This window comes from Talpa occidentalis, unplaced genomic scaffold (assembly GCF_014898055.3).
Source record: "Talpa occidentalis isolate TD23 unplaced genomic scaffold, MPIMG_talOcc4v2.1 talOcc4.3, whole genome shotgun sequence".
Lineage (NCBI taxonomy): Eukaryota > Metazoa > Chordata > Mammalia > Eulipotyphla > Talpidae > Talpa > Talpa occidentalis.
In genome coordinates, this window is record NW_023603184.1 from 37,849,402 (window position 1) to 37,873,721 (window position 24,320).

Below are 24,320 nucleotides of genomic sequence, written 5' to 3' on the forward strand. Positions count from 1 at the left end.
CTTTTGCTTCTGAACTGAGTTAGGCTAAGTTAAAAGCAACTGGAGGGTACAAGACGGGCAGGCCTGGGTTGGGGAAAGGACTAGAAGTAAAGGAATTCCAGAGAAGGCAACATAAATAAATGCAGGCAGGTGGTCAACACAGCATATGCAGTGAGCAGAAACTGCAGTGGGGCTGTGGTGTCACTGGTGGGTGCAGTGCAAAGCAGGGGGCAGCAGCAGGCAGTGGGCCTTGTAGGCTAGAGCAAGGACCACTCAAGGATTTTAAACAGGAGAGCTTTTGCATTTTACAAAGCTCACTCCAGATGGGGAGACGTGTTTATAGGGAAGGAAACAAGGCAGAAAGACCAGTGAGGACACTACTGAGTGGTTCAGATGAGAGACAGTCAGGTCCTGAGCTGGGAGCAGGGATCAGCAATGGAAGGCAGAGATCAGGTTTTATGACCCATTTAAGAAGTAGAATGACAGAGCTTGATACCTGATTGGCTGTAAGGGGTGACAACAAGGGTGGGGTCAAGGAATCCTCTGCATTTCTTCTGAGAAGCCATTGAATGGAATTGCCTTTACTGAGACAGGTACGCAGGGAGTGGGCAGGTTGGAGTGGGGCAGAGTCGAACTCTGCATTTGCTGAATGGACAGCTGGTTGCCTTTCTGAGGAACACATTGGGGCACAAAGGAGCTAAGTTTCTAGGAGGTCTGCCTGACAGGGTAGATGTCCACCCCCTTCCTCACTACCAAGAGCAGTCTGAATTCTGGAAGAAGAGTCCCACCTTCAATGCCAAGGCTCTGGCTTGTGGAATGTAGATTGGCCCTGTTTTGGCTCCAGTGACCCTAGAAGACCAGAGAGGCCATGGGGGCCTGGGCTGTGGGGCTGGTGCTTTATCTCCTCCATTTGTAAGGTGGTAACTGTGCGCCAGCCTTGCTAGAAGCCCTGCAGCTGGGGATCACACTGATAAATTCACTGTATTACTTTGCACAAATCAATATCCCAGCACTTACCAGGGGTTGATGTGACCGAAATTGGTTTCAGCCAATTCGTGAGGGTAATAAATGGCCATTTATCAAATCAATTCATTCTGCGGCACTTCGCTGACTGCCCATCCTCATGGCACCCATGGGGTGCCAGGCTCCACCCAGCCAGTTCTTACCACACATTATCAGAGAGTGGCCTAGAGAACCTAGAGAGTCCTGGCCTAGCCTCTTGATCCACCTCGCTTCTGCACCTGCAGGCCCGTGAGGTCCTGCGGTACTGGCTGCTTGCCTACTACAAATTCTGACCCAGAGAATACCCTGGATGTCCCTGGGCTATGAGCTGAAAGTTATCTGACCATTACCATTGTGATCCCCACAGCAGAGCTTCACAGCAAGGCGGGTGCAGTTATTGTCTTACAAGTGTAGAAGAAATAAAGCACCAACCCCAAAGCCCAGGCCCCAGTAGCCTCTCTGTCTTTTCTGGGGTCACTGAGCTAAGCTGAGTCAACCTACAAACCAAGTAGGCAGAGTTCTTGTGACAGAATGGAGCTCTGGATAGAAGGAAAGATTCAGAGTAGAGGCTAACATTGTGGGCAAGAAGACAAGAAAAAGTGGGTGATGCATTAGAGGTCAGTATGGGAACAGGGGAAGAGGCAAGTCTGGGGCTGGTATTAAGGATCAGTCCAGTCGTAAAGAAAACAAGTGGGATATTACTGACCTAACAGAGCTAACTGTCCTAAAGAGTACAGTGCCAAGCCCTAGATGGTAAACGGCTTGACAACAGGAACTGTTTCACTGCTGTCAGGCACATACTGTAATAGAAAAAGCCAGCCAGTGCTGGACTGGGCCTCCCCAGGATACAGCTGAGGAAACTGATGCTTGAAAAAGTGAACTAGCCTGAGCTATACAACTGCTAAATGGCCGACCTATTATTTGAGTCCATGTTGGTTCAATTCTTTCCATCTCCATGACTTCTTCTTCATCCCACTCCCCCCAACCTTCTACTTTTGGAAGCTTCACAACCCAGCGCCCTGAGAAGATGGGGAGAAATAGATGAAAGAGAAGCAGGCAGCTGCTAGGAAAGGGCTGTGTAAAAAGTGGAGGGAGGGCCTCCCCGGTGGCGCAGCGGTTGAGTGCTGGGTTGTGAAGCTGCCCGCAGCCTCTGCAGCGCGTTCAATCCCCGGCTGCTCCCCGGTCACCGGAGGAGGGTCCCGCATGGCGCGCAGACCTCTCCTGCCGCCCGCTGCTCCCCTCAGCAGTGTACTTCGGTCCTTCTGACTGCTCTGCTCCCCGCTCTGGCTCTGGTGAATCCTCTCACCCTCCCGCGCTTCTGACTGTACCCAGTGCATGTATAAACAAAACAAACAAACAAACAAATAAATAAATAAAACATGCCTCTATTAAAAAAAAAAAAATCTTAAAAAAAAAAAAAAAGTGGAGGGAAAATTACACTGGCAGCTGCAGTTCTGGCCATGTGGACATGAGGCTCCAGCCAGAGATACTTTCTTAGATGTCTGCTCAGGTAATGTATCTCCCATAGACTGCTTCTTTCTTCAACTACTGAAGGCTCCCAGTCTCTCCTCCCTCCACAAATAAGGTGAGGGGCCTGCTGCCAAGGTGGTGGCAGAGGGTGGATGTCTGCATCCAGACCCCAAGCAGCAGCCTGGTAGGTTGGGCCTGAGTAGGGGGGTCTTGCACATTCAGAGAAAGTTGTCCCTGGCTCCTGTGTGTGCCTGCAGGCAGCCTCTGACCTCTAGCTATTGAAGCAGCACTGGTCTATGGCTCCTTTATCTGTTGATGGGGTCAGGCTCCTGATGAGGGGCTCACAACTGCCATGTGAGTCCCAATGGTGTGTGAGGATGATGGAGATCAGGCTGGGTCCAGTGCGTCACAGGAGCAGCTGCCTTCTATTTTCAATTACTCTTCTAATTGGTATCTAACAGCAGACAGTGCTACCCCAAAATGTTCCAAAGGGGCATCACAGCTTCAGTCTGATGCCTCCTTTTATCAGGGAACAGAACCTGGTGATGCCTTGGCAGTCACTGACTGAATTTGGTGGAGCTAGATGCTTGAAGAGGTAAGTAACCTGTGAGCAGACACACTGCAGGACAGAGGGTTTTAAAGTTGAGCTGAATGGAGACTACACCTGAGGGGAGAAATCAAATACTGCACAAAAATTTAACAATATAAGAAAATAAAAAAGTCACACAAAAACAAAACTTGAGCTGAGCATCAGAATGGCCTGCAGGGCCTGTGAAAACAGATCGCAGGGCCCTGAGTTACTGATTCCATAGCTCTGGGCTGGGGCCAGGTGCATCTAAAAGTTTCTGGAGGCGCACTTGGGGTTAAGCACAGCACTGTGAAGCTCTCCACAGCCTCTGCAGCACGAGTTCAATCCCCGGCTGGCCAGGGAGCAACCCACATGGCGCAGTAGACCTCTCCTGACTCACCCGCTGCTCCCCTCAGCAGTGTATTTCAGTCAGTCTGCCTGTTCTGTTCCTCACTCTGTCTCTAGTGAATCCTCTCACTCCCTGCATCTCTGACCTGTACCCCAGTTCTTATATGCATAAATAAATAAATCTTTAAAAATAAATAAAAGTTTCTGGAGCACAGAGATGTTGCTGGTCCTGAAACCATGCTTTGAGAACCACTGCCTTGGGGAAACCCCTTATCTAAGCTGGGCCTAAGGTTCCTCTGCCTTGACTCATCTGTCTGAGATCCTTTTCAGAGTCATATACCTGAGTCAGAATAAAGATGAGGCCACTGTCTTAAGCAGAACCCCAGTTTTATCTCTTTCTAGTGGGGTGTGCATGGGCAGTAGGTCAGGGCTGAGGAGGAAGTATGGCTCCCAGGGGTCAAAAGCAGTGTTTTGCACCTGGGATTACATCAAACTGAAAAGCTCCTGCACAGCAAAAGAGACATTAACCAAAACAGAGAGACACCCCACTGATTGGGAAAAAAATCTTTGCACTCCAGTCAACTGATAAGGGACTGATCACAAAGATACACAAATAACTCACAGGACTCAACAAAAACAAAATAATCAATCCAGTCAAGAAATGGGCAGAAGAACTTAAAAGACATTTCTCCAAAGAGGAAATGCAAATGGCCAACAGAAATATGAAAAAATGTTCAATATCCGTGATAATCAGGGAAATGCAAATTAAAACCACATTAAGATACCACCTTACACCAGTGAGAATGGCACATATCAAAAAAACAAGCAACAACAAATGTTGGCGAGGATGTGGTGAAAAAGGAACTCTCCTGCATTGCTGGTGGGAGTGCAGACTGGTCCATTCACTATGGAAAGCTGTGTGGAGGTTCCTCAGTCTACTAAAAATGGAGCTACCATACAACCCGGCAATTCCACTCCTATGGATCTACCCAAAGGACACAGAAACATTGATTCAAAAGAACACCTGTACCCCTATGTTTATTGTAGCACTATTTACAATAGGCAAAACCTGGAAACAATCCAAATGCCCAAAAATAGATGAATGGATCAAGAAGATGTGGTATATATATACAATGGAATATTATTCAGCAATCAAAAAAGATAAATTCATGTCATTCACAGCAACGTGGATGGAACTAGAAGGAATTATGCTCAGTGAAATAAGCCAGAAGGAAAAAGAAAAATATCGGATGGTTTCACTTATAGCAGGAATATAGGGGAACCAAATAAGACATCTGTGTAAAAAAACAACAGCACAAAACACAACAAAGCAAAAACAGACAATTAGAAATCAGAGATATCCTGCAGGGGAGGAGGAGGGAGAGGGATCAGAGGGAGGGAGGGAGGAGCACAGGGGACTGCGGTGATGGTGTACAGGTGCACTGGTGAAGGAAACTCTATGGGGACTACACCTGAGGGGGTGGGGGGAAGCAAATATTGTTTAAAAATGAACAATGATGTAAAAAATAAAAAAAATTTAATATAAAAAAAAAAAAGCACGGTGTTTTGCAAGCATTCCTGACAGGGGCCAGCAGGGGACTGGGAACCTCCCAGCCCCCAGCCAATCTCTGGGATCTTTCCCTGGGCGCGCTCTGGTATTCTCATGGTTGTCTTGGGTTGTCCCGTGGCCATGCCTTTAAGTGGTCCTCCTTGGCATGCTGCCACCATTGCCTTTATCCCTCGCCTCTAGGCACAAGTGTGAGCATCTACACATGCATACTCCCCATGCCTCGGCCCAGGTGTCCACAATTAAAGGCAAGCGTGCCCCGCGCTCATGTCTCTTGGCCCTGAGCACCCACACTAGTGGCAGGAGGGCAGAAAAAAGCCTGAGTTAACTTCATTTACCCTACACACAGACATAGGGCTTTAGGGGGACAAAGCTCTCATTCCGGATGAGAAAACTGACCCAGGTGCTGGCAAACTGGACTGAAGCGTGGTAGTGACCCAGGCTGAGATACAAGACAGAAGTTCAAGTTCTGGCTCAGCTGCTCCCCTCTTGGGTCTCAGTTTTCCACCTGGAAAGTGGGGTTGGGGGTGCGGACCACAGGAAGGTCAGAGTTAAATTCTAGGCTAGGGAAGCAGCCTTGAGCAAATGACTGAAGTGCTCTGTCTCACTGATAAATCGGGGGCTTTAATGGTACCAACCTCATGGGGTGCTGTAGGGATTAAATGACATGGCATGTGCAGAGAACCTGTTAACAGTGTCTGGCATGTTGAAAGTACTCAATAAAGGTTACGTTGTAATATTATCAGCTACCTTTGCACAGAAGGGTAGCAGCAGGATGCACACCTCACTAGAGCAGACCAGGGCACCGGCTGGCTGGCGGCTCTCATACTCACCCGCACCCACCGTGGCGATGGCGTTCTCCTGCCCAATGATGTGCTCCCTCAGCCGCTGCTCCAGGGGAAAGCGGCGCCGCTCCTCAGCCTCTCGTTTCCGTTGCTTCTCCTGGTACTGTGGGGGGAGAGGGAAGGTGGTTTAGGAGCACTGGCCAGGTAGGATCCTAGTTTCATTCTATCCCCAATCCAGGGGAAAAACACAGGTCTGGGTCTCTGGGGGTCCTGATACACAGCACTGGCTCATAATCACTAGAGATAGCCCACCCTTCCCTCTGCTCCCTCATCCTGACCCTCACCCCATCTCCTTACATCAAGTGGCCACTGTTCAGGGGTCTGGCTCACCCTACTAGTAAAACAAATACTGCCAGTAGATTAACTCTTGTCTCTGGAGTGTGACAGAAGACTTGGGTTGGAATCCCAGCTTTATCACTTACACCAATATGCTTATCTCCTGGAATAAGTGCCTGTGTCTCAGTTTTCTCAGCTGTAAATTGGGGATTCAGTATGATCCTGAGTGGCATATGATGAGTACTTAAGAAATATAGGTTCCTTTTCCTTTCCTCTTAGCCTCTTGGAAACCGTTTTGGTTTTGAAACCAGTTATGAATACCCTCTGCCTCAACAGCACCGCATTTCAGTTAGCTACATTTATCCAGCAACAGCCGTCTGTGCTGGGCCCTGTGCAGGCCGGGGAAAGAGGAGAGCCAGGCCTTGCCCCTAGGGAGATCGGTTTGGCAGAGGAAGTGAGGCAGGGCCTGTCCACAAATACTTTTCAGGAACAACTGAACTTTTCCTCATGGTTTTGAAGCACACAGGCCTATTTCCAGTACTGTACCTATTGCTAAAAAAAGCCTACCTGAAAACAGGTTTGTTGCCTGTTATGATTCTGTCGTCAAAGTCATTTCTGAGTGCTGGTATTGTCTTTTACTCATGGCTATCCCCAGCACAGTGGAGACATCTGAATGTTTGCAAAAATAAATTTGATGACAGACAGGAAGAGGAGAGAATGAGCAGACTGGGCGCAGGGAAGGGACATAAAGCATGGTGCTTTTTTTTGGTGGTGGGGGCTTTCTGGGAGACAGGGGGCTTGAAGAAGCTAGAGTATCAGGCTGGGTGGTGGCTGTGGGACTATGCGGAGACCAGACAGGCAGGGAGGGTGTGCAGGTCTGATGAGGAGGCATTTCTGGAGGCTGGGGATGGAGAGAAGAAAGCAGGTCTTGGATTGGGATGGAAAGAACTGACTGTTCAGAAGCCTCTTCCCCTAAGACCCTGATAACACTGACAGCTTTCTAGATAGAGAGTTGCCAAGCTAAGGCCTTGTCACAAAAGTTGTGGCTGCAGATTGCTCTTGTGGGCAGAGTGGATGAAAAATACCTGCTGCTTGGGCAGTGTTTTCCTGTTACGGTAGTGACCTTGACAGAAGTTAAAAAAAATAAATAGCAAACAATCCAATTTTGGCTGTTGCTATCAGTCTGTAACTGAAAGCTCCCATCAGTCCTGGGGTTTCATATGGAGCAATAATTCGGTGCCGATCCCAGTGGAGCGACACTTGCCGGTTGGAATCCAGAGTGTCACTGTGCAGCTCCCTCAGGCGCCACATACATCACCTAGCTCTGACGACTCCTGCCATATATCTGCTTCCTCCTCCTCTTCCCTGCCTACCCAGCCCATCAGCACTCGGGGTCCATGGGCTGGAAGGCTCTGATGGTGAGATGCACACGCGCCGGCTGGCACAGCACCAGCTTGTGTGAAGGAAGGCTACAGAGGTTTGAAGTGGTGAGACTGGCCATCAAGGATTTGCTGGGTCTGGCTCCTCCCTCCTCCTCAGTGATGGGTCCGAGTATCTTGCCTCTGGGCCTTTGCTTACATTGTTCCCTCAAGTCTTCTCTATTCCTGCCTGTTTCTGAGTGGCCTGTTGATCCCAGCTTCAATAGCATGTTGTCCAGGGAGACTGCTGTAAGACTTGGTGCCTGCCCCTGGGAACTCCAGGGCACTTGTTTAACTGCCTGCTTGTCTCTCTATGCTCAACCATGAGGTCCTCAGAGGTAAACATCATGTTTTATTTATCTTTTTAGCTGCAGCCCTCACACAGAGAGTCAGTACATGCTGACAACTGAATGAGGTGATTACCATTTGAGGACTAGCTGCTACCTGCCAGGCACTGTACTCAGCACTTAGTATGTAGTGTCTCCTTTAATTGCTACATTATTTGGAGCAATAATTTGGTGCTGATCCCAGTGGAGGACAGTTGCTGGCTCAAATCCTGAGTGTCAGTCACTGTGCAGCTCCCTCGGGCGCCACATAAATCACCCAGCTCTGATGACTCCCGCCATATATCTGCTTCCTCTTCCTCCTCCCTGCCCACCTAGCCCCTTGGCTCATAGTGGGACAGGCTCTGTGTGGCAGAGTGAATGAGCTTCACTCCAGACAGACCTGAATTCCAACCTCACCTCATCTACTTAGTAGTTAGCTGACCTTGGGGAAGTCAATTCACCTCCCTGAATTTTAGTTTCGCCATCTCTAATATGGGCTAGTTCTCATACCTACCTTGCAGGATCCCTGTGGGGTATGGGGGACAATTACGTGAAATAATGCAAGCATTTTGGGGTCTCTGGCACACAGTGGACAGCACAGTAGCTGGCCTTCTGGAGGCCTTTGGTAAACGTTAACCTCCCTTCTTCTTTGCTGCATCTTGAGAACTGATGGTCTATTTCTGGCGCAGGAACATTTAACTAATTTAATCTACACGGCACTCCAAAGGTAAAGGGAAGAGTTGCTGTGGCTCAAGAGGAAGCCAGGTGCCAAGACTAGTGGGGTGCCCCTCTACTCTTGAGGTTCCTTTCTCTAGGAGCCCTAGTTGGGAAGGCACCATCTCAACATCAGTTTTGGGGAAGCCTCAGCTGCCTGGTGCTCATCTTGGCCCATTGATTTTGCTGTCGCGGTAGAGAATTCTGCCTTCAGGTACTTTCCAGCCACAGAACATAGCCTTCTCCTTTGCCACAGGCAAATCTAATATGAATTTTCTCACCACTTTGTTGGTTTGAGTATGACCATCATGGCTTCCCTAAGTCTTCTCCAGGCAAACATTTCTGTACCTCTTCTTCTTCTTTTTTTTTTTTAAAGGATTTATTTATTTATTTATTTATTTATACACGCACTGGGTACAGTCAGAAGGGCGGAGGGTGAGAGAATTCACCAGAGCCAGAGCGGGGAGCAGAGCAGGCTGAAGGACCGAAGTACACTGCTGAGGGGAGCAGCGGGCGGCAGGAGAGGTCTGCGCGCCATGTGGGACCCTCCTCCGGTGGCCGGGGAGCAGCCGGGGATCGAACTGGCGCTGCAGAGGCTGCGGGCAGCTTCACAACCCAGCGCTCAACCGCTGCGCCACTGGGGAGGCCCCCTGTACCTCTTTTTCCGTGGCATGATTTTAGGTTGTCCTAGTATTCCTCATATTTTCTTGGACAAGGGGGAAGGGTCTTTGACCCTTCCATATGAGTGAGCGCCCAGCACATTCCATCTTTCATCCTTCCATCATTCTTCCATGATCTGCTGGGTCTCAAGCTTTCTAGTTGGTACTGGGAAAAATTCCCACTATGGCCTAAGTCTGAGCACAGCCTAGAGTCCTAACTACCTGTTCATAAATACACTGAAAACTTTTTGATAAAAATGTATAGGGCATTGGGATTTAATTAGGTACAAAGTTACAGCCTCATACTCCTTTCCCAATGCTTAGAATACAGTTGGTATTTTAAAAATGTGCTGAATGAATGAATGAATGATATTTAGCTGTATGAAATAGGATCCCAGGCTTAAGCAAAGCCATCTAGGAAAGGTCTGTATATGTATTTTATTTAAGGGCAAAGAGGAGGCATTTGGAAGGGGTTGGCCTTTGAGGAGAAGGAGGTTAAGGCTACAGGGACTGAGATCAAGGCACTGCTCTGACTGGGTTCCACTAGAGAAGAGAGAGCAGGTAACACGGCCTACAATAGCAGAGGGCACTGGGCTGACAGGAAGTAGGAAGAAGCCACCCAGGAGAGCAGGAGTGGGGGAGAGATCATCTTCCTAATAAAAGCCATGTGCAATTAGCTTTAGAAGTCCTCACCTGGAGCCGGCAGCAACCAGCTCCCCATGCTGCATCTCAGTTGGATAATCGCGGCCACTGGCTTCCATCATTCTTGATTTAATATGGCACCCCTCCTGGCTGTGAGTGCATTTACAGGAAAGGGCGGGGAGGCCAAGGCGAAGCCTAGCTGGGCTTTCTCAGAGGTGGGTGGCTGGGCAGAGTGGCTCTGAGCGGGAGGGTTACAAGGAGAAGGGTTTTGCAGGTACCCCTAGTGTTGGGCATTCCCGAGGGAACAGGTCTGACAATGAACATAGCAGTGTGCTTGATGAGAGGGCAGCAGGAGTGGGGGCGGGAGGGAGAAAGGGACCCCAGGCAAGAATGAGATAGGTCTGGAGGAGGAAAGAGAAGAGGCCAAGCTGTAGCTTCTCTCTATTGGGAGGTAACAGACTCAGCTACGGCCCATCCTCCTGATTCCCTGACCCTACCTTCAACTCATAGTCAGGGATGCTACCGTGCCATGAAAGCTGGGGTAACAGGAGGGCTGGCTGGGGAGATCAACAAAGGGAACTGGGGAGCAACCAGTGAGACTGGGGGAGAAGAGGATCTTGGGAAGAACCCAGAGTGAGGAGCAGGGAAAGGAAATGATGACCAGGGGAGCCTGGGGGTTCAGAGGAGCATCTAAAGGACTTGAAAGTCTCTTGAACTAGCTCACAAATTATACATCTCTACAGAGGAAGGCTGGACACAGAGCAGGGGTTAGTCCCAGCAGCCTGGGGGGTCATCTGGGTCAGCATCCCAGATTCACTCTTGTCCAGGCCATTCTCCTATTATGCCAGAGTGACATTTTAACTTGTAAGTCAGATCACATCACTCCTCTACAGAAAACTGGGTTGATCCAGAGATAAGACTGCCAAGAAAAGGCTAAGGGGTAAGGACTGGCTAAAGTGAAAAAATGAGTTTCTGTTCTCAGTGGATGGTACGAGGAGGCAGGAGATGCTAACGCAGCCTTTAACGGGTGATGTTAATTTTGATCACTTAGTTAAGGTGGTGTCTGTCAGGTTTTCCACCGTCATTCTGCCTTTTGTAATTGTAAGTATCTTGTGGGGGGTGAGACTCTGAGACTAGGTAAATATGCTGTTACTCCTCAAACTTCTACTCATTAGTTTTCGCAACCACTGATGAGTCTCGCCTGACTTGGGACTAGCTGTACTAAGCCTCTCAACCCTCAGAAGTTCACAGGGTCCCCTCCCCCACTGTGCAGACATGAAGTAAAGCAAGGCTCCACTGGCAGCAAGTAAAAGACCCAACACGGACCCCGAGCTTGTACTTTCCACCCTGGAGGTAAGAAAAGACCTGTTCCTGGCCTTTAGGGAGCTGAGAGTCTATTTAGGGAGATGAGACCTAAAATGCTGCTATCATATCCTTACTTTTAACTGGGGGCTACATAATGAATTTATTGAAAACAAACACCAGAGGGTGTTCTTGCCAGCAATGCATAACCTGAGCTGAACAGTAAGGAAACATTTGACAATTCCAAACTGAGGGACTTTCTACAAATAACCAACTTGTATTGCTAAAATGTCAAGGTCATGAAAGACAAGGAAAAGCCGAGGAACCATTCCAGGTAGACGTAGGGTAAAGGTATTAAAAATCAGGCTTTTTTCTGCCCTTCTGTCATTATCCCCTATGACAGGCACCTGTGATCTTACATGTGCACCTGAAATTATGGGCCAGAGAGCACGGGGCATGAGCATATGTAAACAGGGACACCTGTGCCAAGGGGTGAGGGGCTAAAAGGGTTGTGTCACTCTGAGACAGCAAGAGAGGAGACCAAGAAATGCTGAGAGAGAAAGCTGGTCTGTCCCCTGATTCAGCATTAGAGGCCTGTTGAAATCTACTGAAAGCTCCAAAATTCTCCTTTGTCTGAGAGAACTGACAAAGAACCTATCTAGCCTGGGATGGTTGCAAAACACATGACAACCAACTTCAGCTTAAATCCAGAATTTTTGTTCTTGTAGAGAGAATTACTGGAACAACTAGCAAAGTCTGAATAGTATCTGTAGGTTAATTAATATTAATGGCTGATTTTGAGGACTGTACGGTTACATAAGAAAATGTCCTTGTTCTTTTAGGAAATACATAGAAGTATTTAGGGGTAAAGGAGAGGAGCAGCATGTATATACCTTACTCTCAAATTATTCAGAAAAAATTACGTATATAGGGCCTCCCCGGTGGCGCAGCGGTTGAGCGCTGGGTTGCGGGGCTTCCCGAAGCCTCTTCAGTGCCGGTTCGATCCCCGGCTGCTCCCCGGCCACCAGAGGAGGGTCCCACGTGGTGCGCAGACCTCTCCTGCCGCCCGCTGCTCCCCTCAGCAGTGTACTTCGGTCCTTCTGCCTGCTCTGCTCCCCGCTCTGGCTCTGGTGAATTCTCTCACCCTCCCACGCTTCTGACTGTACCCAGTGCTTGTATAAATAAATAAAAATAAATCTTTAAAAAAAAAAATGTATATATAGGTAATAAAGCAAATATGATAAAATGTTAATGAGTAATCTGAGTGAAGGGGTTATAAAAATTCATTGCACTATTTCTGAAATTATGTAAAAATAAAAATTAAAAAAATCAGGATAATGCTTAGTCTTGGGGGTGGGTAGTGACTGAAGACATGAGTACTTGTAATAATTTCTTTCTTGATCAGCTGTGTTTAGTTGAGAATCAGTGAGCTATATACTTAGGGTATGTGCCCGTGACACAAGGAAATTTCAACCAAAAGTTTTTATAAAGTTAAAAACAAAGAAAAGAGAAAGCTGAAGTGTGCCCCTTGAAAGCACGCTGCAGGGACATCAGTTATGACGTCCCCACAGAGTCAGCACAGCACCAGGCCCATGGAGTGCGATGCAGCAGGAATAGGCTGGGCCAGGTGGGGTGATGGGTCACTCTTCACCCTAAGCCAGGAGGGACAGAACCCTCTAACCCTCCTGTGCACCTCACCCCTCTCTCCTGGTGGGCTTCCCTCAGCCTGATGGGAGCACCCAGGCCTGCAGCTCAGAATGTGGACCCAGGGGAGAACTGCATCCCCAGCTACCCCTGAAGCAAATGAAAAAATATAGACGAAAAATGTGCTTGTGGTTCTGTCACTGGGATATGCAAATAAAATATATATGATAGGCCTATCTGCCTAATATTCCTGCCAATTCATTCTCTGGGTGTGATTAAAATGAGCAATAAATTCCTGGTGAGTCTCGGCGGAATGAAGATCCGGGAGTGGAGATGCGGGCTGGCACCAGCACGTCCCCCTCAGCTGAATATTCATCATGGACTAGCTCCCCATATTTTTGTTTTATCTGCCATCATGTGTACAGAGATATATTTCTACCTCTCCTTCGTCTCTTAGTTAAGACATGAAAATGGTCTAAGCTTTAAGTAGTAAATTCTCCATCTAGTGAAATCCTTCAAAGTGAGATCACAGGCTACCTCCTTTACAAAGCCTGCCTGCTCACTCTGCCTGGAGATGAGCCATGCCTTCCCGAAGCCCCCCAAACTCTGTGTGGATCTTTTTTTTTTTTTTTTGTGTGTGGACCTTTTTGAAGGCACAAATCAGTGTGAGCTAAGAGAACCTGCCTCTTGCTACCCCTTCCCAGATGGCTGGCTCAGTGGACAGAGGCTGGGCCTCATCCATTGCTGGATCTTCTCAGGGGGGGCCCAAGGAAGCTTCCACACAAAGAGAATGCTGAAAGAACTGAGCTTTAATCACAACCATCAGTGAGGAGAAAATCATTTAGACCATATAAGAGGTCAGAGATTCTTAGATTAGGAATACATTTGAAAAGGCAGAATGAAATAAAAAATGAGGGTTATGGATAATATTAAAAAGGGAAAATCACCAATAAATAGTATGAAGTGAAGAAAAGGAGATTCCAGTATGGAACTAGGATCATGAACACCTTCAGGGTGAAGTAGGAAATATAAATGACTAAGAAGTCAAGAACGTAATACAGTAAGTAATGGGGTCGGGAAAGTTTATGTTCCAAACCCTAAGGCTTTTTTTTTTTTTTTTTTTTTCTTTTTTAAATTTTTTTTTTTTTTTTTTTAATAGAGGCATGTTTTTATTTATTTATTTATTTATTTGTTTGTTTTGTTTATACATGCACTGGGTACAGTCAGAAGCGCAGGAGGGTGAGAGAATTCACCAGAGCCAGAGCAGGGAGTAGAGCAGGCAGAAGGACCGAAGTACACTGCTGAGGGGAGCAGCGGGCGGCAGGAGAGGTCTGCACGCCATGTGGGACCCTCCTCCGGTGGCCGGGGAGCAGCCGGGGATTGAACCAGCGCCGCAGAGGCCGCGGGCAGCTTCGCAACCCAGGGCTCTACCGCTGCACCACCGGGGAGGCCCAAACCCTAAGGCTTTTTGACATTTTTAAAAAAACTCTGGGTTGGCAAAATAAAATTGACTGCCAGTTTGAGACTCCTGATATATACAATAGGTTATAAAAAGGCCATCATAAAGGCCATATCAACATAAATATATTGATATGCTCCAGAAAAGGCAAATATAGTATCACAAGAGGAGATGGACAATTCTTATCCCAAAGTTACTTTTTTTTTTTAAAGATTTATTTATTTATGCATACAAGAACTGGGGCACAGGCCAGAGATGTGGGGGATGAGAGGATTCACTAGAGACAGAATGGGGAACAGAACAGGCAGACTGACTGAAATACACTGCTGAGGGGAGCAGCGGACGAGTCAGGAGAAGTCTGTCTCACCATGTGGGTTGCTCCCTGGCGGGCCGGGGACCGAACTCTTGCTGCAGAAGCTTTGGATTGCTTCATAGCGTGGTGCTTAACCCACTGCACCACCAGGGAGGCCCCCAATAGTTACTTATAACAGCTCAATTTTCTTTTAAGTTACCTGCTTGCTTGCTTTTTTTTTTCAATTTCCCCATATGTAAACTGCTGTTAATAAGAGCTACTTGGTAGATTTGTCAGGGTTAGGAAAAATATACAGTAGAGCACCTGATGCATTCAAGAAGTGGTACCTACTATTATTATAAATGATTAAAAGTATTAATAGCAGTTACATACGAGATTTAACTGAGATTCAGTCCAGACGACATCTCTTCCAGGAAGGCTGCCTTGATCTCCGAGGCAGGATTAAAAGCCTCCTCTGGCTTTCCACAGACCCTGGACGTCCCTGGGACTGATGAGACAGTGATGTCATGGTTCATTTGCCTGTGTCCTCATCAGACCTGAGCTGCTTGAGAGTTACATCCACCCATCTTCTTCCCATCTATCCCAAAGCCTGGCACACTGATGTCATTCATAAATGTGTATTGAATTACTTAATTCTCTTCATTTTACTTTTATCCCCAATTTTTTATGAGACATATAACTTTTATAATCACAGATTTTCTATACTGAGCACATACATGACTGCAGAATGGTAGATGAAGACAGAGAAGGCTGAATTTGGTGGGAGGGGGATGCTGGACAGATAGAGGGAGCAAAAGATAAGATCAGGATGGTGGTGACCCATGGCTAGACGAGGTCTCAGGCTTGAGCCCCAGCATCCTCTAGGCCTAAGTGATTGTTATAGATGTAGGGCCTGAACTCAGAGAGGAGCAACTGCTGCTTAAGTACTAGCAGAGGGAGACAGAAATCATGCCTAAAGCAGTGTTCTCCCATGAAATTCTGCATCATAATTTTGAGGAGAGGTTTTTGCAACTTAGGGAAAAAAAGCAGAAAAGGAAGAATGGGTGACCAAGTAGATGCTGAGCAACCGAGAAAAAGACAACGCTGCTGACATAGGGAGAGCTGAGGGATGGCTCCCATGGGTAGAATCTGGAGGGACAGCAGAGCAATCAGGCAGAGATGCTCACTGGCCAGTTGGGACATTCCAGGCGGAGGAAGTCTTAGAACACATGAGGGGAATCAACAGCAGAAAGGTGACATCAGAGAAAGGTGACATCCCCCAGCTGAGAGGCTACAGAAGTCCTGGGCTGGCTCTAAGTGGTCTTCCAGCCTGTAAAGGTGACCCTTTCCACTGTCTGACAGCTCTGTCAGGGAGCTCCTCCCGGCAGTGGCCAACCTCAGAAACACCATTCCCTCTCACAGCTGTTCCTGAGTTTACCCACAGTCTCTTTCCTCTGGGCCCTACTGCCTCAGCTTGTTCTCATGACACAGTGCTCCCTCACTGCCTCCTCTTCAGAGCTTCCAAGGCTCCATATCTACTCAGAAGGTAGTGTCTGCAATTGTCCTCTGTGGTCCAGAAGGGTATGTCTGGAACAGAGGAATGCAACTGCCATCGAGTCACTTGGGACAGAACCTTGTATAATATGGCCAACGTCTAGCCACTTCTCAGGCAAATTTTTTAAGGGTTTTTTAGCAGTCCTGACCATATCATATCACAGAGGTAATCTGAGCTCAAGAGTGGAGGTATGAGCCCCAGTGTGCCTAGTCAGTGAATGGTAAACTGGGATCAGAACCCACATCTTGTCTGTCTTCGTCAGTGACCAGAGTATTCTTACTTAAGATACAGAATATTTGCCACTAGGTGGGACCTGCCACACCAATCATCTTAACACGTTTCAGCCAATTTGCCAACAAGCGACTCCATGACGCTGGAAAGAACACAGACCGGGAGTAGGAAACCAGGTCCTCAAGTCCCTGTTCTGCCATGGGAACTACCGTGTTCAAGTCTGTTAGTTTCAGTTTTGATACCAACTCAATTGGGCCAAAAGCCACATCACATCCCAAACTCATCTCCTCAGGAGTAAAACAAGTCAGCTGATTAGGTTTCAGAGATTTAAAATGTGCATCCCTTAGCAGAGCCGGCTCTGAGGCTGCTCAGGAGGGCAGAGGCAGGCCAGTGGGTGGGGCCCTTGTCTACCTCTCCTTCAACAATAATAGCTCTATTTTGCTCTGACTTATTTGTTTTGGTAAGATTCCCACCATTGGACTTGATGATTTCTGAGGTCCCTGCCAGCTGAAATTTGGGTTTAGTTCTTGGGTTTTGCCAAATCATTCCATGGCTGGGAGGAGCAGAAGGCAGGGGAGTTCAAAAGTTTGGGTTGAATTTTTTTTGCAGGGTAAAAGTCAAAAGATTGAGTCAGCCTCAAGACATGAGCTGATGTTATATATTGTATGGGGGTTCCCTGCTGGCAAATTGGCCCAGCCCTGTCATTTTGGTCACAAAAACAAAACAAAACAAAATAAACCAGGACAGTTTTCTTTAAAAAAAACAAAAAAAAAAAAACTAGTTTGGGTTGAGATGCTCAGAATAAGGTGGAGATTTTGGGCTCAGTCTCTGTATGGAGTGTGTGTGGAAGGGCAGGAAAGGGGATGGCTCTAGAGGGAGTGATGATGGGAAGGACTGCTTGCTAAGGCTGCAGAACACATGAGGCTGAGCAGAAATAGTACTTGGGCCAAAGATTGTTTTGCTAGTCCCCTCTACTACAAAAAAGGAGCTAGGAAGCCCATCACCTCAAAAACTGAATTTGAAGGATAAACCTCAGAATCTAGAATGGCAAAGGTCTCTTTCTGGTCACGTCAGGGGCAACTTCCTATTCTTGATGAAATCGGGGGTTGGATTTGTATTTAAACGGACAATAATCACCTCAGGAGAAGTGGCCTTTGGTGTGGAGCCTGACCTAATTTAATGAGTGAAAGATTAAATGCTGCATGGAGTGCCCATAGGCCCTCTCCTTTCTGAGACTTACCTTGGCTTCAGAAGTCCTTAGAATTTTCATCACCTCGCCTTCTCGGGCATAATCCAAGGGTGTGTGTCCCATTTCATTCCTCTGCAGGGGGTTGGCTCCTGGCAGAAGAAGCAGAAATAGAGGCTCTATGAGTGATTGGTGGGACCTCAGCCATCCCCTAGAAATGACCTGGGTCATCATTTAGTGTGAGAAAAGCCCATGGAAACATGGAGCAACACAAACCTAAGAGGTTGCAAAATGGTGGGAAAATATGTCAAATTACACTGAGGGAGAGCTACATTTCTGACAAAGAGGTCAGCGTGTTGGGATTCTTACATGTGCATGTACACATCTGGAGAAACACTGTCCATGTAGAGGGCCCCCCTCCACGTAGATGTGTTACATACACAGTGTGCTATGCATGCACACACATGAACATGCTAACAAAGATACCAAACACACTCATAGAGTAACATACCCCAACACTGTTGCATTATTCATTAAAATGCCCACATCTAACATTTATATAAGGTGAATATTCCTTTATTTGTTATATGAAGGGGCTCCTTTCTCAAGCACACAATATCCTAAGTAACAACAAAAGACCTTCAAAGTGCTCTTTGATCCTCTCTCTGCTTTAATACCTCTTCTTTCTGGGCATTTCCTGCAGAATTAGCTGAGTCCTCTGGAGACATGGGTACCACCAGCACCCTGGCTGTGCCAACCCCATAGTTTGATGCCCTTACCAATGCTAGTTATGGGTGAGTGTGTACATGTGGGTAGGCATTTCCTCTCATCATCAACTCCTGTGATTTAAGGACAAAGAATTTCAAGTATGACAAGAAGAAGGGCTTGCTGGGGGCTATTTACCTTCTTCAGCTTGTGAATGCCAGTGCTGATGAAACTGTATAAAGTCTATTTTGCACAAAGCCTGTGGAGGAAGAAAAGAGGAAAACTACTGCGTTCCATGCTGTTAGGTCTGAGTACCTCCACTTTCCTCTCCAAAAACTGCCCAGTCCATTCAACTTGGCAAACTTAGTATGAGTCTGGCCTGGGGACAAAGAAGAATCTATCTGGCCCTACCCCAAAGGCATTTCTCTCAAGGCAGCAAGACAGAAATAGAAGAAAGCTGTACCCTGAAAACAGTAGATGCACAAGAAAGTAAAGGAGGGTCAAGACTCAGGCCCTGCTATAAGGATGGGATGGGCTGGCTGTGGACACTAAATACACAGGCAATACAGTATTAGTGCAGGGCCTGGCTTGGGAAGAGTGGCAGGGGAGCGGTGTCTGCTGATGGACAGTAAAAATTAGTCTTTCTTAATCTCAGGCTGTGTAAACATTCATTTACTTCACTATATAAACCATTCCTATTGACACTCTGCCTAAAGGCCCACCTATTAACTTATCAACAATAGGAAGCATTTATTAAGCATTTATACCTGGCTGGCTGCCTGGACTGTGATGAATGAAGTATGGGAGGAGGAGGGGAAGGGATAGATAGTGGGAAATATGATCCATGTCAAGGAAACTTATCATCAATATGAAGAAATTAATATGTTTGTATATGAGCTTATTTTCTAATAGGAATCTGGTATAAAATATCAGTTTTTTATTGAAAAAGAATTAATTCAACCTTTTATTATTTTAAGGCTATTTTCTTCACTGTAGTAACACTACATCATAACATTTTATAAATTTAGGTTTTCATTGTTGAGAGTCAACATATGTAAACACCACATTAGGTTCACCACTAAAAGTCCAAATTTATCCTTCCCCCATACCACTGTCCCCTTTCCCCGACTACCCACCCCCACCAAAACTCAACTTCCTAAGTGTATAATTCAGTAGCTTTCAGCATACTTACAAGGTTGTACAACCATCACCATTATCTAATTCAAGATAATTTGCATCATCTTTAAAAGAAACCCTTATTAGATACTCCTCATACCCATCAACCCTGACAACCATTAGTCTACTTTCTAACCCTATGGGTTTCCCTACTCTCCATTCAATATCAATGGGATCATATAACTCTGGCTTTTGGGCCTGGATTCTCTCATTTAGCACAATGTTTTCGAGGTTCATCTATGTTATAGCAAGTGGTCATTCACACCACAAGATGAATGTAGGAATGCAGCATGTACTTTATCTCTTTCTAGGGTTAAATAATATTCTACTCTGTGGATATACCACTGTTGTTTATCCACCAGCTGATAAAAATCTGGGTTGCTCTCCCCTTTTGGTTATTGTGAATAATGCTGCTATAAACGTGTGTGAACATGGCTTTATATACAAGACTTTTCACAGCTCTTGAGTATATACCTAGGACTGGCGATAATAATGACAGTAGTAATAATGATAATGGCCACTGGTATTTATCTAACACCATGAGCCAGACATTGAGCTCTGGACTTTTATACGTGCTATCGTTTAATCCTTACAACCACCCCAAGAAGTAGGGATTAAAATCCCCATGCTACAGGTCTGGTAATCTGGTTTAGGCTAAGGCTGCAAAGCTAGTTACTTACCAGGTTTTCTTAATTCCAATTCTTCACATCCCCACGGGGGTGACCGTGCCGCACCCTTGCTGAGACATCCCTATGTGGCTTTTCACTGTGTGTGGGATAAAGGACAACCTCTCTAGTAAGAAGGGTGTCTGCTCTTCCGAACTACTAGGCAAGATCTCAGAGGCTCAGCTGGAGCCTCATTCTTTTTTCAATACACTTGGCACTTACTGGGCCCTGCACTCAGGATGATGGGGGACTGGCACAGTCAATGAATAGTTTTCTTTTTTATATTTCTGAACAACTCTGCAGCCACTGATACCCTGGCTACTTTCTCTGAATTCTACAAAACCAGGTTTTCCTCCCACTCCTGTGACTATTTCTTCTGTCTTTTCTATAACCTCCTCTCCACGTCTTTGAGATGAAGGGCTACCTAGAGTTCGAGTCAAGGCACAATTCCACGCTCTAGAAGCTAATGGGGACAAGAGATGACCACACAATAATTCAGGCCGGACGTGGTCAGGGTGCTGGAGGAGGGACAGACAGAGGAACCGAGTTCTGAGGGGCTGGTTCACCTGGCCCGCCTTCCCAGCCCACCCCTGTTCTCTCTGGTGCTCTACAAAGGCTGAGGGGCAGTGCCAGGAAGCCTCTCCCCTTCCCTAAAGCTCCTGGGCCTCAGTGAGAGCTGAGAAAGAGTGAGGGCAGAGCAATGGAACTGCCTCTCCTGTCTTAGGCAGCCTCAAGAGGAGCTCTGTCACTAGACATGGGCTGCAGTGGAAAGGGGATCAGGAAGAGATCTTTGGAAGGGAAAGAAGAGCAAAGAGGAGAGGAGAGAAATGGATAATGAAGAGAGAAAGAAATGGGAGAAAGAAGGGGAGGGGGAGAGAAAAGAGAAGCAGGAGAAAGACAGTGGGAAAAAGAAAAGAGGGTGAGATTAGCTGCTTCAAACAAGTGCTGTCAGTGATCTATATTTGCTTACAGAATGAAAAATGTGCCCCATAAACATTGGCCACTGAGTAATTTCTAGTAGGAGTCATGTCACTTCTTATAAAGGATGGGATGGGGACAGGTAGGACATCTCTCCACCTGGGCCAGCCAGTACAGGGATGTCTTTTAAAGCCGTGCTGGGCATGTCTCCAGCCCAGGAGGTGCTCTGTCAGGCCCCACCCCAGCGGCCACTCCCGAGGAGGAAGCTGGAGCCTCAGGGCATCATGTCTACTCCCACTTCAGGATGGCTGGGGTGGGGGTACCATGGATAATGTCCACCTAATATTAGTGCCTCAGCCCCCACACCCTTGGTCTGATGCTCTGACTTGACTAATTGCTGTAATAATTGATAGAACCTGACTTGTACAACTGATCGATTTCACCTCCAAGACCAACGGCCACAAACCATTACACTCCAATAAATAACCACGTTGGGTCTCACCCGCCTGCCCTCTCTGGGGGCATCAGGATGGCCCGTGCCCTGGCCTGACCTCCCCTTGCCTCCCACCCAGGGCCCCTCCAGGCCGAGCAGCTGGTCTAGAGGGTCAGGCCTCTGGGAGCAAGTGAGAGGGCTGGATGGAGGTGGGGAGTGCTAATCGCAGGCCATCCGTCACCTCCCACTGGCTGTCTGGGGCTGGGGCCAACACCTGGAGCACCCCAGGCAGTATAGTGCAGGACCCCTCCCTCCTCTCCCTGCTCCAGATTAGTGTGTCCCAGCTTATAATATTTGATAAATAGCAGACTGGCTTCCTGGCAGCACTGCTGCGGCTGCGCCGGCCTGCTACAGCTGTGGAAGGTCACTCATTGGGGAAATATGTTTCTGTCAGTGGTATTGAAAAAAGTTTAGTGGAGTGACAGGCCTCAATTTTTCAAATTTTATTAACTCCATCCTCTTAACCATTTGTCTTGAATTCCTTCAGATTCTGGGGGATCTGTCAATAGGGCTTGGGCCAGGAAAGTGGGGGGTGGTGGTCACTGGCTGGTCCCAGTTGGTGCCAGTGGCTGGCCTGGGTTTCATCGTGTGACAGTGGAAATGGTGGTGGCAGCAAAGGCCTGGTCAGTGGGATCCAGGAAACCTACTGCCCTTCTCTGGCACAGCGCCTGCCTTTGGTCTGACATAGTCAGACTTTCTGAGTGGAAAAAGACCTAATGGTGAGCTTTTCCAGTTCGCTCAGACTCCCTTTACTACACCGGAAACAGGTGGTCACCTGGCTTCCCTGAATGTGCCTAGTGCCCAGCCCCAAGCTCTTGGCCTTCTAAGGGGTTTCCCCTACTAAACCTCTCCAACTCCATTCCTACCTGGACCTTTCTGCAAACGCCTGTTCATCTCTGAAGCCTAGTCCAGACTCTCTTTCTCTGCATTCTCACAGGTTCTTCTGCTTCTATCTCACTGCACTGATCACTCTGCATCAAAATAGTTCACCTCCATCCAAGACTGAGAGCTCTTAGAAGTCAGGGACTCTCTGAGCCAATGCTGTACCCACTGCTACCCAGCCCAGAGCCCCACACAGAACAGGTGTTCAGGGGCCTCCCTGGTGGCACTAGCGGTTGAGCACCACACTGTGAAGCTGTCTGCAGCCTCTGCAGCGTGGGTTCGATCCCAGTCAGCAGGAGAGAATCCCACGTGGCGAGGCAGACCTCTCCTGTCTCACCCGCTGCTCCCCTCAGCAGTGTATTTTGTCAGTCTGCCTGTTCTGTTCCCCATTCTGTCTCTGGTGAATCCTCTCACCCTCCCGCGCATCTGGACTGTACCCTGGTTCTTGTATAAATAAATCTTAAAAAAAAAAAAAAGAACAGGTGTTCAACATGATTTATCAAACAAATGGACTTCTTTCCAGGGGCTCTCTTCTGAGGTCACACATGACATGGCTGTTGTTGCTCCAGAAGAGCCCTTCTGACTTGTCCCTAGCTCCTGTAGTCCAAAGTCACTGGTCTCCCTGCCTGGGGCTGGTAGGTCCGAAAGCACCAACACCCGCTAGGCTCTGGGGTGGAAAGTGGGTGGAGAGAGAAGTCCACTTGCTCTTTTTGGGGAGAGTGCTGAAATTAGGGTGGGGGGTGGAATGAGGAGGAGACAAGTCCTGGCCTCAGTTACCTCTGTGAATATCAAAAGGGATAACATGTATAAGATGGCTTTACAAGAAAACAGCGACTGCCCTATACAAATGTATTAGGCTATTATTATTAATAAATTGATAAATTATTAATAAATAGTTCACCCTCTCCAGTCCTTCTATCAGCTATACTGGCTTGCCAAATCTATCACCACTGAGTTTTCACCCCTTCACTACATACGCCTGGCTCCCATCTATTTAAAAGAGCACTGGGGCTGGGAATCAGCGGGGGTGCAGTTTCTACTCCCCCCTGGGTGATCCTGAGCACCTGCTTCATTAGGTAATGATGGCTGCCCTGTCTACCTCTCAGGGTTTTGTTTGGGCTGAATAAGATAAAAAGCTTAAAAATGATTTAAAAACACAACTCTACAGGTTATACAATGTTCTTTGTAAGAACTGACTCACCTCTGTATTCCCAGAGGCTGGAGATGAGAGAGCCGAGACCTGTCCAGAGTGCTAGAGGAAGCACGCAGAACTGGGACCATCTTTCCTGAACTTTTCCATAAAACATACCCTCCCTGGTACCTTATCAACATCCGCACAGATCATACCTGGGCGCATGCAGACATGCTTCCCTGTAATTGAGAACCTTCACTGAGCACTTAGTACATCTACACCCCGTGATGACTTTAACACTTTTTCTTTTTTTTTTTTAAGATTTATTTATTTATACAAGAACTGGGGTACAGGCCAGATGCGCGGGAGGGTGAGAGGATTCACCAGAGACAGAGCGGGGAACAGAACAAGCAGACTGACAATACACTGCTGAGGGGAGCAGCGGGCGTGACAGGAGAGGTCTGCCATACCATGTGGGACCCTCGCTGGCTGGCAGGGATCCAACTGGCGCTACAGAGGCTGTGGACAGCTTCACAGCGTGGCGCTCAACTGCCTGCGCCACCAGGGGAGGCCCAACACTTTAATTTTCTTAACAACAGTGTGAAGAAAGCAGGAGAGGTATTATTTTTTTCCATTTTACAGATGATTTAACTGAGTCTGGCAAAAGAGCAAGATGAAAGGAGAGGGGCTAACATTTGTTGGGCATAAGATTTTTACACACAGTGCCTGAATTATTCATCATACAAAGAGAGAAAGCAGGTTCAGAGAGCTGAAATCACATGCCCACAGTCATTCAGCAAATAAATAGTAAAGCTGGGCCTTAAAGCAGGGATTTATTATCCTATTCTTTCTTTTGTATTATGTTT

At 47.3% G+C, this 24,320-nt stretch overlaps 1 protein-coding gene across 2 annotated transcripts in view; it reads right to left on the reverse strand.

The window, feature by feature from the left end:
- CLPB (ClpB family mitochondrial disaggregase) overlaps positions 1 to 24,320 on the reverse strand; it is a 142,262-nt gene that overhangs the window by 26,079 nt on the left and 91,863 nt on the right. For both annotated transcript variants that reach the window (XM_037522910.2, XM_037522911.2), the window contains 2 exons: positions 17,538 to 17,635; positions 5,768 to 5,882 (listed from right to left, as the gene is read on the reverse strand). In XM_037522910.2, the coding sequence (XP_037378807.1) occupies positions 5,768 to 5,882; positions 17,538 to 17,635 (213 nt within the window). The remainder of the gene's footprint in view (positions 1 to 5,767; positions 5,883 to 17,537; positions 17,636 to 24,320) is intronic.